The sequence below is a fragment of the Ctenopharyngodon idella genome, chromosome 6 (assembly GCF_019924925.1).
Source record: "Ctenopharyngodon idella isolate HZGC_01 chromosome 6, HZGC01, whole genome shotgun sequence".
Lineage (NCBI taxonomy): Eukaryota > Metazoa > Chordata > Actinopteri > Cypriniformes > Xenocyprididae > Ctenopharyngodon > Ctenopharyngodon idella.
Window position 1 is genome coordinate 34,389,513 of NC_067225.1, and position 12,835 is coordinate 34,402,347.

The window sequence follows — 12,835 nt, forward strand, 5'->3', positions numbered from 1 at the left end:
CTTACAAAATTTGACCCGTTACTCATGTAGACTACACATCCCATGAGCCAACGCGCTGGTGACGTTTCCTGTCAAACTACACCATGTGACGTTTCTGGGTTAATTTCTGTTTTATTAGAAACATTTATACGACAGCAAGTCATTTTGTTTAAATCAAATTAATTCAGAGTATCTCGTCGTGAATCGGTAACCTCAAACGACTGTGATTAGTCCGTCCTGAGCAGCGCTGAGAAAAGTAACAGCTACCACAACAGCTTCCATTGTGTCTGACCAATCAGAGACAGCACCGGCTATGAAACCACGCCCACTAAACATCTCGGCTTCCTGTTGTTTCTGTGGCCATGTGTGCTGTTGTGCTTCACTGACCTTTAGTTTCATGGGGATGACCAGTAAATATCCAGACAACAGCCCGCTGGAGTGATTTATGAACGGATGACAGTCTAGATTAATGTGTTTTTGCTGTAATTCTTGCTGCTCTAGATGCTAGTGAAGCCTGACTGACTGACACACGATCAGTGTTAGTGGATGAATGTACCGGGATCCCGCTGATGTCGGCGGCTCTGAGCCGGATCCTGAGGCGTGTTTCGCCTCTTCTTCAGACTGTGAGAATCTGCAGATCAAACAGCCACAAAACTGATGATTTCCTGAAGAACGACGCGGTTCAGAGACGCATTAAACGCGTGATCGACGAGCACAAGACTATCACTAGTCGTTTGGAGAGCGATCAGCTGACTGAGTCTGACAGGAGAACTTTAAACCTTCAGCTAGTCGAAGTGTCGAAGGTGGTGAACGCGTTTGAGAGAACTCGACTGGCGCTCAGAGAGCTGGAAGAGATACAGACACTCATTCACAGTGAGTGTGTGTGTGTGTGTGTGTGTGCGCGCGCGCCTTCATCACTCTACAGATCATTAACCATCACTAATCACTGTTAAACATGATTGTTCGAGCTTTATTTCTACAGGTTGTTTCAAAGCAAATAATGAAAAAAAAATAATAATCAATGATGCAAACTTCATCAAATATGAGACTAATTCAAGCTGTGGAAAATCATTTCTGCCAAATTAGAAAAAAAAAATGAATCTCGTAATTATGACTTAGTATGTTAATTTTTATCTCATAATCATGACAGTTCGTCATAATTTCAACTTTTTGATCTTATAATTGACCTTTTGTCACTTTTTGTCATAATCTCATAATTATGTCTGTCATATCAAATTGTGACTCATAATTACACATTTTTAATCTCATAATTATGTATTGGTATGTCATAATTTCAACTTTGTTAATTTAGACTTTTTTAATCTCATAATTATGACTTTGTCATATCAAAGTTTTATGTCAATTATGACTCATAATTAAAAAAATATCTTATAATGGACTGTTAACTGACTTGAAATTTTTTATCTCATAATTATGACTTTTTGTCATAAATTCGACTGTTAATTTCAACTTTTTATCTTATAATTATGAATTAGTATGTCATAATTTTGACTTTTTATCTTATAATTATGACTGTCATATCAATGTTGACATCAATTATGACTGTCATAATTACAGTTTTTATCTCATAATTGACTTTTTGTCATAATTTCAACTTAGTTTGTTATAATTTTGACTGTCTCATAATTGACTTTTTTATCTCATAATTATAAATTAGTATGTCATAATTTCGACTTTTTATCTCATAATTCATTTACCCAGACTTTTAGTGTTATTTTATGTGTCAGAAATGATCTGTTTCAGAGTTCGTGACGAGTCAGGAGTGTGTGATCGTGTGTGATCGTGAGTGATCGTGTGTGATCGTGAGTGATCGTGTGTGATCGTGTGTGATCGTGTGTGATCGTGAGTGATCGTGTGTGATCGTGAGTGATTGTGTTGTGATCGTGAGTGATCGTGTGTGATCGTGTGTTTCAGACGCCGCAGCTGAAGAGCAGCAGATGCTTTTGCTCTTGCGAGAGGAACATGAAGATCTGAGCAGGAGAATAGAGCAGCTGAACAGGAAGGTTTGGGCGGTTCCTTCACTCGTCCTTTAGGAATTGTGTCTGGAGAAAGTCACATGTTGATTTCATGTTTCAGCTGATCGAGACGTTGGTTCCCGCCGATGATCTGGACGACAGGAGCGTCGTGCTGGAGGTGGCGGCGGGACGGACCACCGGAGGTTTGATCATGTTCCCATCAGACACGAAACGTTCACTGACGGCTGTGTGTGACGCATGTGTGTGTGTGTGCGTGTGTGTGTGTGTGTTGATGTAGGAGACATCTGCCAGCAGTTCACGCGAGAGATCTTCGACATGTACCACGGCTTTGCCTCCTACAAAAACTGGGACTTTGAGCTCTGCAATTACACTCCGGCAGATTACGGTACGCCTCGCTTATCCATCGGCCCCGGGGTCCTCAAGACTAGAGAAACGCTGAACGAAAACATTAGATTAATCGAGTGTCAATAAATTAATTATAATACATGATTAAAAATATTTGCTAGTTATTACTCCGTTAATTAGGTAAAATTAGATTAAAATAAATAAATAAAAGTTTTCATTAATATAAAAATAAAATAATTATTAGTTAGTAATTATTTTTTTTAATAGATTAAATTAGATATATTAAAAAAGTATTAATAAAAAATAAAAATAATAAATGTATTCATACAAATAAAAAATGTTGTTATTGTATTAAATTAAATTTGATTAAAATAAATAAATTATTTATATAAATAAATCAAATAAAAAATATTAGTTATTAATCTATTAAATAGATTAAATTAGATTAAAATAAAGAAATAAAAGTTTTGATTAATATAAATAAAATAAAAATATTAGTTAGTTATTAAATTAGATTAAAATAAAGAAATAAGTAAAAATGTAATTAAAATGAAAAAAATACGAGTTATTAATCTATTAAATACATTAAAGTAGATGTCTAAATGTACATCAAAAATGTCTGATGAAACTTTAAAAAATATATTTAATCCCAAAATACATAAAATAAATAAATAAATAATTAATTAAATAGCTTAAATTACAGTAAAATAAATAAAAATTTTGATTAATATAAATAAGTAAAATAAAAATATTTATTAATTATTAGTTTATTAAGAAGATTAAAGTAAATAAATAAAAATGACATTAAAATAAATAAATGTTTTGATTACTATAAAATAAAATATTGGTTATTAATCTGTTAAACAGATTAAATTAGATTAAAATAAATAAATAAAAAAGTTTGATTAATATAAATTAAATTAAAATTCAATAAATAAACAAATATACAAATAATACACTTAACAGTACATTACTATAGTGAGTAGAAAAATATATAATGTAACTGTATAGAAACTAATTTTAGATTATAATATACATTTTTCTGTGTATAAATTGTTTATTGATAAATAAAATAAAAAACAATTAGTTGTTAATTAAAGATATTAAATAACATTGAAATAAATAAATAAAATGTTAATATAAATAAATACAAATTAACTAACACTTAACGGTGCATTACTATAGTGAGTAGAATTTTTTTAAATAAAAATTTAACTTATTAAACTAATTGTGTGCGCGCGTGTGTGTGTGTGTGTGTGTGTGTGTGTGTGTGTGTGTGTGATGTCAGGAGGGCTTCATCACGCCGCCGTCAGGATCTCGGGCGACTCTGTGTATCGCTGGCTGAAGTTTGAGGGCGGGACGCACCGAGTGCAGAGGATTCCTGAAGTGGGTCTGTCGTCACGCATGCAGCGCATCCACACGGGAACCATGACGGTCATCGTGCTGCCGCAGCCGCGTGATGTCAGAGCAGACGCTTCCCATCGCCCTTTAACTGCATTGTGCTCGTGTGTCTCCTGTCCTGAGTGATGTTTGTAACTCTGCAGGTTGACGTTCACATCGCGTCTAAAGACCTGCGGATCGACACGTTCAGGTCACGCGGCGCGGGCGGACAGAGCGTCAACACCACCGACAGCGCCGTACGGGTGGTTCACCTGCCCACAGGTGCGCTGGCTTTATACGACACTGTCTGTTCACAGCTGAATCTGAATGTGTCTCGTATCTGATGACGTTTGATCATTGACTCTGGACTCAGTTTTGTCTCTCGTCTTCAGGAACCGTCGCTGAATGTCAGCAGTTTCGCTCTCAGCTGAAGAACCGCGATACGGCGCTGCGTGTGCTCCGTGCGCGGCTGTACCAGAGCATCATGGGACAGCAGAGAGAGCAGACGCACACCGCACGCAGACAACAGGCCAGTTCACCAATCAGATCAATCAACCATCAAACCAAACACAACTAATGACATCATCAAGAGAGCAGACTGCAACACTTCATAACATTACCGCATTATTGTGTGTGTGTGTGTGTGTGTGTGTGTGTGTGTGTGTGTGTGACTCAGGTGGGCACTCGATGTCAGTCGGAGAGAATACGCACTTATAACTTCAGCCAAGATCGAGTGACGGACCACAGGATTGGTCATGTGACGCGTGACATCAAGGTAACGTTCTGAATCCTGTCGATATTAACCATATAAAGCTACTGTATCATATCTGATACGACCTCTAGATGATGAAGATGATCTGATAAACCCGTCGCACACGATCTCCTCCAGTCCTTCTGTCTCAGACTGACTGTTTATCAAGTAAACATTAGAATAACTGTGATATTGTTAGTAATATTTCAGCTGGACTGAAGCAGCTTTACTTGATTATCCAGATATTATTTATTAGAAAAATCATGAAAATGACCATCGTTTATTTGTTCATCTCTCAATCATCATTGTGTTGCACTGCATTATATGTTTTAAAACTACAGAGCTTTGATTATTAAATATCATCTAAGACATTATTGGCAGATATTAATATTTATATGTATTTTATGTCAGTATCTGCTGTACTGTTATAAAGATCTCATTGATTTACTTTCATATAAATATCATCATCTGCAGCAAACAGCAGATTTTTGCTCAGTTTGAGTCTCTCGCTGTTTTTACCTTCATATTCTCACTATATCAGACTATATGATCCATAAAAGCCTGATAGATCAAATATGATTCTCAACAAAAAAAGCTATTTTATTTATATTTCATGTAAATGTTCCATTTCATATTTTTTCTGACTATTATTTCATATGCCAGACTTTTACAGGGTTTAGTGGCTCAACAGCAAATTGTCTGAAATTTTCCCAAATCAAGGCCATATTCCAGTCTCTCATCTGTTTGTGTTCGGTCACGGTCAGGCGTTCCTGCGGGGCGGAGAGACTCTGGAGGATCTGCTCAGACTCCTGCAGGACAGACATCATCTGCTCAAACTGAACAACATCAGCTGATCCATGAAGATGCCGTCAAACATCATGAAGCTGCAAACGCATCAGTCATGAGGATCTGAGCTCATATTGTCTCATTGTACATATCTCCTGTCATTACACAATATTCTATATATGTATAACTGTCTGGAATACAGACCTAGTAAATGCTGAAGGTCAAACGTCAACATTTGTTTAGTTTTTGTTAAAAATAAGACCGTTACGATGTTCTGCGAACAGAATGACACATTACTGCAGGTCATGTGATAATCAGCCAGTTAAACTGCATACTTTACATCATATTAATCACCCTGAGATACTGAAAAACTTCACGAGTGACCGTTTGACTGGACACTTAACCAGCTGCTGAAATATAATAGTCTGTTTTATTTGTATAGAGCTTTTCATAAAACACAAGCAGCTTTATAGAAAGTCATACTTTTGATGTTTACATTTTAATGCCTTATATTGAGCAGTTTAGGGCTGATATTATGGCATATATTTTGTAGTATATATCACATTATGTTAGTAAAAGTTGGATATATATATATATATGTATACACAAATTAAATTAACTTTCATTTTGTGGGGCTCATCATGAAATGGTTGTAAATATAAGTGTTGCTGTAGAGTTTGATGTGGGTGTGGAGAGCGACTATCAACTCAATATTAAGGCGTTGAGCCTATCAGACGCTCACAGAAACACGCCTGATGACACACTATCATCTTATTCAGGGTGAATCATGTTGATATGGGACTAAACCCAAACTTCAACGCCTGACGATCAATAACAACTAACAGTGTGAAGAACATTTAAAGCAGCTTTACAGGACACTGACTGAAACGAATGACGCCGTTTTAATGTAAAAAGTCTTATTGTCATTTGAGGTGAATGTCGTGCGCAAAGAAAGTCTGGATTCATCTGTAAGACATGAAGGTTTAATTAAACTATGGCTTTGATTCTTCAAGCCAACAATAACAAATATTCTAAAACACTCACAGCAGTACAGAAGCTTGTTTCTGCCACGGAATAAAAAAAGATCTGTGACTCTTGCAATACACTGAGATATAAACTCACAACTGTGAGGAAAGTTGTAATTGTTGCAACAATTATTTTTTATTCTGAGGTAAAAACAAGCTTCCATAAACCAGACATATCACTTAAACATCAAAAAGCAAAACTGATCCCTGGAAATATTCACAAAAAAAGTATTTTGAAGCAGGTAAAGGCAGTCATCTGCCAACAATTTATAAAATACAAAAATTCTAAAGCGATGAAGCTCAAAGACTGCAGTGAGAGCTGATCTCAGTCCCATGGAGAATCTTCTACTCGTCCTTCCCTCTCTGCCGGAGGCTCCTGGACTTGCCGTTCTCAGTCTTTCTCTTCTTGAACGTGGCTCCGGCGCTGCCTTCGTCCCCCAGTGACGTGATGGTGCGCTCCTTAAACCTGGGCTGGGGCTCTGGCGGGATGACGGCTGGAGTCGGAGCGGCGCTTTCCATCTGCGGCAGCTGCAGATCCACCTTCTCACTGCGGACGAGAACACAAACATGAGGAGCTGAAAACACTGGCACTTCCTGTCTGTCTGGAAGACCTATCTAGAGATGCCTGAACACATGATACAGTGACATCTCTGGTGCTTCAGCTGGTTTTGCTGAACATGAGGACATTATAAAAATTATAAAACATGTCCTAAAAGTCAAACGCCTGAACAGAAGAAGCGTCAGATCTTCTGTATTTGTGACATATCCGAGTGTAACAGACTTGGTTCTGTGCATTGGTTGTTGATTGGATGTTGAGATGTGGGTGTGGCACTCAGTGTATGCAGATGAGCGTGAGCTTGTATGGGCGGAGTTTAAGCGCACTAAATGATTGGAGAATCCTGCATGTCTCCAGACTGACGATGATCCAATTACGACAGTCTGATTAAACTTTACAAGATCAAAACATTTTTAAAAAGATGAAACACATGCACAATAAGATCAATAACGTATTTAGAAAACAGATTCTAAATACATGTTATAGTTTTAGAAAACAGCAAATTTGCATTTCATGCCGCAAGTTATATATCCCCTAGCATCTCCTGACCACTAGGTGGCACTGTGCCGAAACTTTGCAGGTACCCGTGGGTCATGGTTGTCATAACACACACCAAGTTTGGTCAGAATATGCTGAAGCACTGCGGAGATATAGCCTCATGTCCATTATGGCGTGCTCTTCGTCGAAATTGACAACTGAGAACGGTTTGACGAATTAACTTGAATTCCTTGTATTTTTGTCAGCATGGTCTGAAGATCATCTGGTTCGATTTTTGTGAAAATTGGACGAATGGTCTAAGACGAGTTAAAAAAAAAAAAAGTAGGTTTTTCAGAAAATTTAAAATGGCGGGAAAATATCCATGACAGAAAATGGCGCCATAGGGTGCAATCGAATCGTCTTAAACCTAAATAGCAATATCAAAACAAAACTAACCGTAGCCCTAACCATAACTAAAAAATAAACTAAAATTAACATTATAAATTAAAAATAAAAATATAAAAATAAAAGCTAATTCAAAATATTAATAAAACTAACTTGTTTTTAATAATTCTGTTTACAAATGTAATTCACCTCATAAAAACTGTTACTCTGACCTGCATCTGATGAATTTATACTAAATAATTAATTTGTCTTACTATGGATCTTCCTCCGGCTGGATTTTTTCCCAGGCTCCGTATGGATTGATCTTTCTGGGTCTCTTGGCAGGTGTCACGACCTCCTTCACTGCGACAGTGACGCTCGTGTCTTCCTCTTTCTCCTCACCGTTTCCTCCATCATCAGAGTTCTTCTCTCCTCCGTCATCTGATGACGTTTGGATCGGCTCGTCTTTTCTTTTCTGTGTGGAGAACAAACAAACTGACGCGCCGCACTGTGTGTTTATGTGTCGGTTCTGAGTGTGAATGTGTCCGCCAGCGTCTTACCCTGAAACTGATCTTCGGGCCACTGGTTTGTTTGGTTTGGTCTGGTTCTGGTTCTGGTTCTGGTGTGTCTTTGGGAGGGTCAGACGAGTCTTCTGCTGCAGACAGAGGCTCAGGCTGAGCGGGAGAAGAGTTTTCAGACGCTCCCGTCACTTCACGAGGAGATTCAACACCAGGAGGGCAAATGTCTTCTGGATTGAAGCAATCCGGTTTTTCCCAGCTGGATTCTGGATTCAGGATGAGAAATCAAACAGGTTTTTAACCCTGTACAGCCTGACTTATGAAGTAATAGAAAAATCTATTTATTTTTATGTTTGTACAATTATATTAAAGACCTTTTACTTGCTGAAAAAGTCTAAACTATCAGTCAGAGACAGAAGGAGTGTAGGAGATTGTGTGCGACAGGTTTATCCGATCATATCGATCCTTTAGAAAATTAGATGAATGTCACACCTGGTGAGAATCAGAAGCTGAATGTGTCTAGATATGGTTGTGAATATGTTTTCTTACCGCCGGTCTCAGTGTTGTAGTAGTACATGTATCCATCAGGACTCACGGCCTCCATCCACGCACCGTCTGACGAATCCTGCTGCATGAAAACATGAGGTTAGATCTGTAACACAAGACCCTCAGACACACGTTCAGACGGATGAGTTTAGTTCACCTGCGTGTGTCCCACGGCTGATGACGAGATCTCGCCTACGAACCCGTCCGGTTTCTCCCACTGAGACTCTGGGATCAAGGACACACAGAGACACTGAGAACACGGACACGCGTGTGCATGTCAAGTCCATGTGTGGCGTCTCACCTCCTGTGAAGGTGTTGTAGTAATACACCTGGCCAGCGTCTGTGGTTCCTCCCACCCAAACATCCGGCCGGTTGCTGCTGCTGCTGCTGCTGCTTTGTGACGGCACGTTTGGGGGACGTCTTTTGGGTTTTTTCTGTGGTTTAGCAGGAGGTTCTGATGGAGGCAAACTCTCACCTGCACAGAGACACGAGAACCATCAGCTTGATCGGATACGTGACAGTAAACATGTTAACGATCAGTGCTGGCGGTAACGCATTACAAGTACCGTGGATTACGTAATCAGATTACTTTTTGATGTAACGAATAAAGTAACATTACAAGTAACGTGCATTATGTAATCAGATAATTTTGTGATGTAACAAAGTAACGCATTTCAAGTAACATACATTATGTAATCAGATTACTTTAATGTAAAAAGTATTACTTTATAAATTTACACATTAATATTTGTTAACTTTTTTTTAAAAGTAATGCACATTACTTTTCAGTTTAATAAATTTGCCTAAACGTTTTTAAACCACTGAATTAAATTCTATCGCTTCATAACACAGTCACTTAGACATGCGCACTCATAAATATGCGGGAACAGACAAAAAATACAAAAGTAACAAAACATGTTGCTTTCAATAAAAAGAGTTGTATAATAGGTAATATAACCCGTAATGTTAGGAGATCTTTTGTACGGCATACATCGCTCTACGGCTCAGGAAATATTCTATGTGCTCAGAATATAATAACATTCTAAATGTGTTTTTAAAAGAAAACAGTATAGTCTAGGTTGTCGAATGCATTACAAACTTCTCAGTAAAAAAAACACCTGCCAGGACTGAAAGAGAGCGAGTCTCTGCCAGGTGAGAAAAAGTAACGCAAAAGTAACATATTACTCTACATATAAAGTTATGCAATTAGTTACTTTTTAGAGAGTACTGCAATATTGTAACACATTACTTCTAAAAGTAACTGTTAACCAAGAAACTGAGACCTGTTGACTGAGCCGTGAGTCTCTTCAGATCCTCCTCATACGCCTTCAGAGCTGCTTCCTCCATCGCTGCAAACTCCTTTGACATCTTCTTCTCCTGTTTGGCCTTCGCAAGACTTTTCTTCTTAATCTGTCATGAACATTGACAGGGTCACATGAGCTCTGCTGGCCAATCAGAGAGCGTCTCACACACTCTTATCATCACACACATGCGGCTCTGACAGCAGCAGCCAACTTTCTGTTTACCAGCTCACGCGTGTCCAGATACCTTCATTTCTACAGCGCTTTATACAGTACAGACTGTTTCAAAGCAGCTTCACAGAAATAAACAGGAAAATAACAGAATCAATGGTGCAAACTTCATCAAATATGAGACAAATTAAAATTCTGCTATAAAGCAGCTCTAAAAAGACAATAGTGTCATTATTCAGATCAATTCATCTCTCCGAAATGCCAAGAAAATAACTTTTTGCACAAAATTGAAATCACAAATGCAAAATAATTATAGTATCCAAACATCTTCCCCACCCTACAGTTGTTCTTGATGCTGAAGCATTTCACTCAGATATACGGCACAATAAGGATGAAAAGACGAGCACAACTTCAGTTTCATGCCGACTTTAAACGTAATGAGGTCATGTGACAGTGTAGCACACTACATTCTTCACTCTGAATACTGTGCAATATTCACTGTACAGTGTGAAACGCATTATGTCACATGATCTCATCACATTCCACGTGAGTGGAATCCAGTCATTATCACAGAAATAAACAGTCATTTTGCCTTTTAAATCAAATTTTGCGTAAAAACATCTCAACTTTTATCAGGCTGATTAAAGTCGGCATTGAGACCATCTTTTTTCTTATATTGTGACGTGTATCAGAGTGAAACACTTATTTATTAGATAACGAGACACATGAAATAAAAAGAATAATGATGTGCATGAATCATTTAGAATAAATATTGCAATATTCCGTTAAAAAAATAAGAATTGTCCATTTTGATTTCATGGTGACTTCAAATATAGTCAAGAAAAAGATGTTCTTAATAATAGCTGATATGATTCTGCTTCATAATAATGTCATAATTATTATTCAAGTATAATTTTGACTTTTTATATCATAAATGACACCTAGTATGTCATAATTTGGAGTCTCTATGCCATAATTATGCATGATTTTATATGTGGCAGGAATGGGCTTCCATATAATCTCAGTTTGCTGCACAAAAACAGAAGATCACTGAACATGTTCACACTGAGTACATACTGAGTACAGTACGCATATGACAGTATGAATCAGAAAGGATAGAGCATATAGTGTCACATATATCAGGTAGACTGCAGTATGCAGTACTCTAGTGTTGTTATCATTATTACCTCTTCGATTTTGGCCGCCACATTCTCTTTGTGGTTCTTTCCTCTCTCGTGAAACTCGACGCTCTGAGAGAAAAACACACGGAAACACATTCAGATCGAGTGTGGACGAGAAACCGAGCTGTAAGTGTGTCAGAATTCACTCACGGGTTTATTATCTGCGATCCAGCACTTGCAGTACTGACAGAACTTCTTCGGCTGGGATTTCCAGTAATCAGCCCTTCATTACAAACACAAACAGACACTTTATTACATTTACGCGCCGTTTGCAGTTCGAGCTCAAGAGGCGCGAGTTCTTGAAATGTCTGATTAAAATCCACGTGATTACTTACATTTTGAAGGATGAAAACCTAAAATTCCTTCCCTTAAATGTACATAAATGTTTTACTAAATCTACATGCTCACTGATGAGTGCTCACTGCTGTCACTTCAAAATGACGTCACAGATCGCGCGACAAACCTGGATGAAGAATCGGAAATGCTCAGTTAAAACATTAAGACCGACAAATATGATACTGAATGATTACTCAATAATTATAAACAACATTAAACAATACATTGATGTCTCAGTAAACATAAAAACGCTTGTAAATATAGGTTTATATATTAGTTTGCTAATGAGTGCTACATTTAAGTACGCATCAGGCGCACAGCGCTTCAACGCCTCCCATATGGTCTAGCGGTTAGGATTCCTGGTTTTCACCCAGGCGGCCCGGGTTCGACTCCCGGTATGGGAAGATATAATTTTTCAAATTTGCCAACATGATTCAACTAAGATTCCCTATTGAAGGTTCATCTTTAATAATTTGTAGTTAGTCATAGTATTAGAGAAGTACACGAACTACAGAAACAAAAAGTATGTCAAAACTCATTTTCAGCACTGAATAATTTCCACAAATAAATTCATATTGAGTCCAGAAGATTTCACTGTGGAAGCCCATTTAAGAAAAAAAAAACATTATTTGGTAAATCATAATTATGACATAAAAAGTCAAAATTATGAGATAAAGTTTGAATGATGACATAGTAAGTCATAATTTTGACTTTTAATTCAGATTTTTTTTTTTTTTTGTCATTTTCAGAATATCCATTTTCCCCCCGGCTTTTTAATATCATAATTTTAAAGTCTTCATCTCATAAGTATGACATACCAACTCATAATTTTACTTTATGTCATAATTTCGTATTTTAAGTCATAATTTTGATTTTTTTTTGGGGGGGGGGGGGGGGGGGGGGGGGTAACTTTTTAACTTTTTGTCATACTTTCGACTTTTAATTCATAATATCTACTTTTTTGGTCATAATTTTCACTTTTTAAGTCGTAATTTAGTCTTTTTGGTCATAATTTCAACTTTTTATATCATAATTTTGATCATGTCATAATTTCAACCTTTTCTCATAATTATGACTGGATTTTTTTTTTGTCAATTTCAAA

General features: G+C 37.3%; 2 protein-coding genes and 1 non-coding gene across 5 annotated transcripts; 2 read left to right on the forward strand and 1 right to left on the reverse strand.

Moving 5' to 3' along the window:
• The first annotated feature begins 327 nt into the window (after positions 1–327).
• Positions 328–5,470, forward strand: mtrf1 (mitochondrial translational release factor 1). 2 transcript variants are annotated; one of them, XM_051897077.1, is made up of 9 exons: positions 328–852; positions 1,915–2,003; positions 2,077–2,158; positions 2,254–2,361; positions 3,610–3,782; positions 3,866–3,983; positions 4,094–4,230; positions 4,378–4,476; positions 5,116–5,470. In XM_051897077.1, the coding sequence occupies exons 1-9, from the start codon at positions 549–551 to the stop codon at positions 5,290–5,292; spliced, it is 1,287 nt and encodes a 428-aa protein (XP_051753037.1). In that variant the 5' UTR covers positions 328–548; the 3' UTR covers positions 5,293–5,470. The 2 variants fall into 2 exon arrangements, with proteins under 2 accessions (XP_051753037.1, XP_051753038.1); XM_051897078.1 differs by having other exon boundaries at positions 5,217–5,470.
• Positions 5,471–6,207: 737 nt separating this feature from the next.
• wbp4 (WW domain binding protein 4) lies at positions 6,208–11,894 on the reverse strand. Of its 2 annotated transcripts, none has more exons than XM_051897080.1 (10): positions 11,733–11,894; positions 11,548–11,620; positions 11,404–11,466; positions 10,028–10,154; positions 9,046–9,219; positions 8,902–8,969; positions 8,748–8,823; positions 8,241–8,464; positions 7,956–8,155; positions 6,208–6,810 (listed from the first exon to the last, which is right to left on the reverse strand). In XM_051897080.1, coding segments are annotated over exons 1-10 (1,209 nt in total). In that variant the 5' UTR covers positions 11,735–11,894; the 3' UTR covers positions 6,208–6,608. The 2 variants fall into 2 exon arrangements, with proteins under 2 accessions (XP_051753040.1, XP_051753039.1); XM_051897079.1 differs by having other exon boundaries at positions 8,748–8,826.
• A 171-nt stretch (positions 11,895–12,065) lies between these two features.
• On the forward strand, positions 12,066–12,137 carry trnae-uuc (transfer RNA glutamic acid (anticodon UUC)). Its single transcript has one exon. It is a non-coding gene; the product is annotated as a tRNA-Glu (tRNA).
• Positions 12,138–12,835: the final 698 nt, after the last annotated feature.

Bases quoted from the DNA above. Each gene is read 5' to 3' on its own strand.
- mtrf1 (XM_051897077.1), top strand. From the start codon at position 549: ATGTCGGCGGCTCTGAGCCGGATCCTGAGGCGTGTTTCGCCTCTTCTT. The intron at 4,231-4,377 runs GCCAGTTCACCA...TGTGTGACTCAG, and splicing joins ACACCGCACGCAGACAACAG to GTGGGCACTCGATGTCAGTC. The intron at 4,477-5,115 runs GTAACGTTCTGA...TTCATATGCCAG, and splicing joins ATGTGACGCGTGACATCAAG to ACTTTTACAGGGTTTAGTGG.
- wbp4 (XM_051897079.1), bottom strand. The intron at 10,155-11,403 runs GTAATAATGATA...TGTTCATGACAG, and splicing joins TGGCGGCCAAAATCGAAGAG to ATTAAGAAGAAAAGTCTTGC. The intron at 8,156-8,240 runs GTAAGACGCTGG...TTCTCCACACAG, and splicing joins GCCCGAAGATCAGTTTCAGG to AAAAGAAAAGACGAGCCGAT.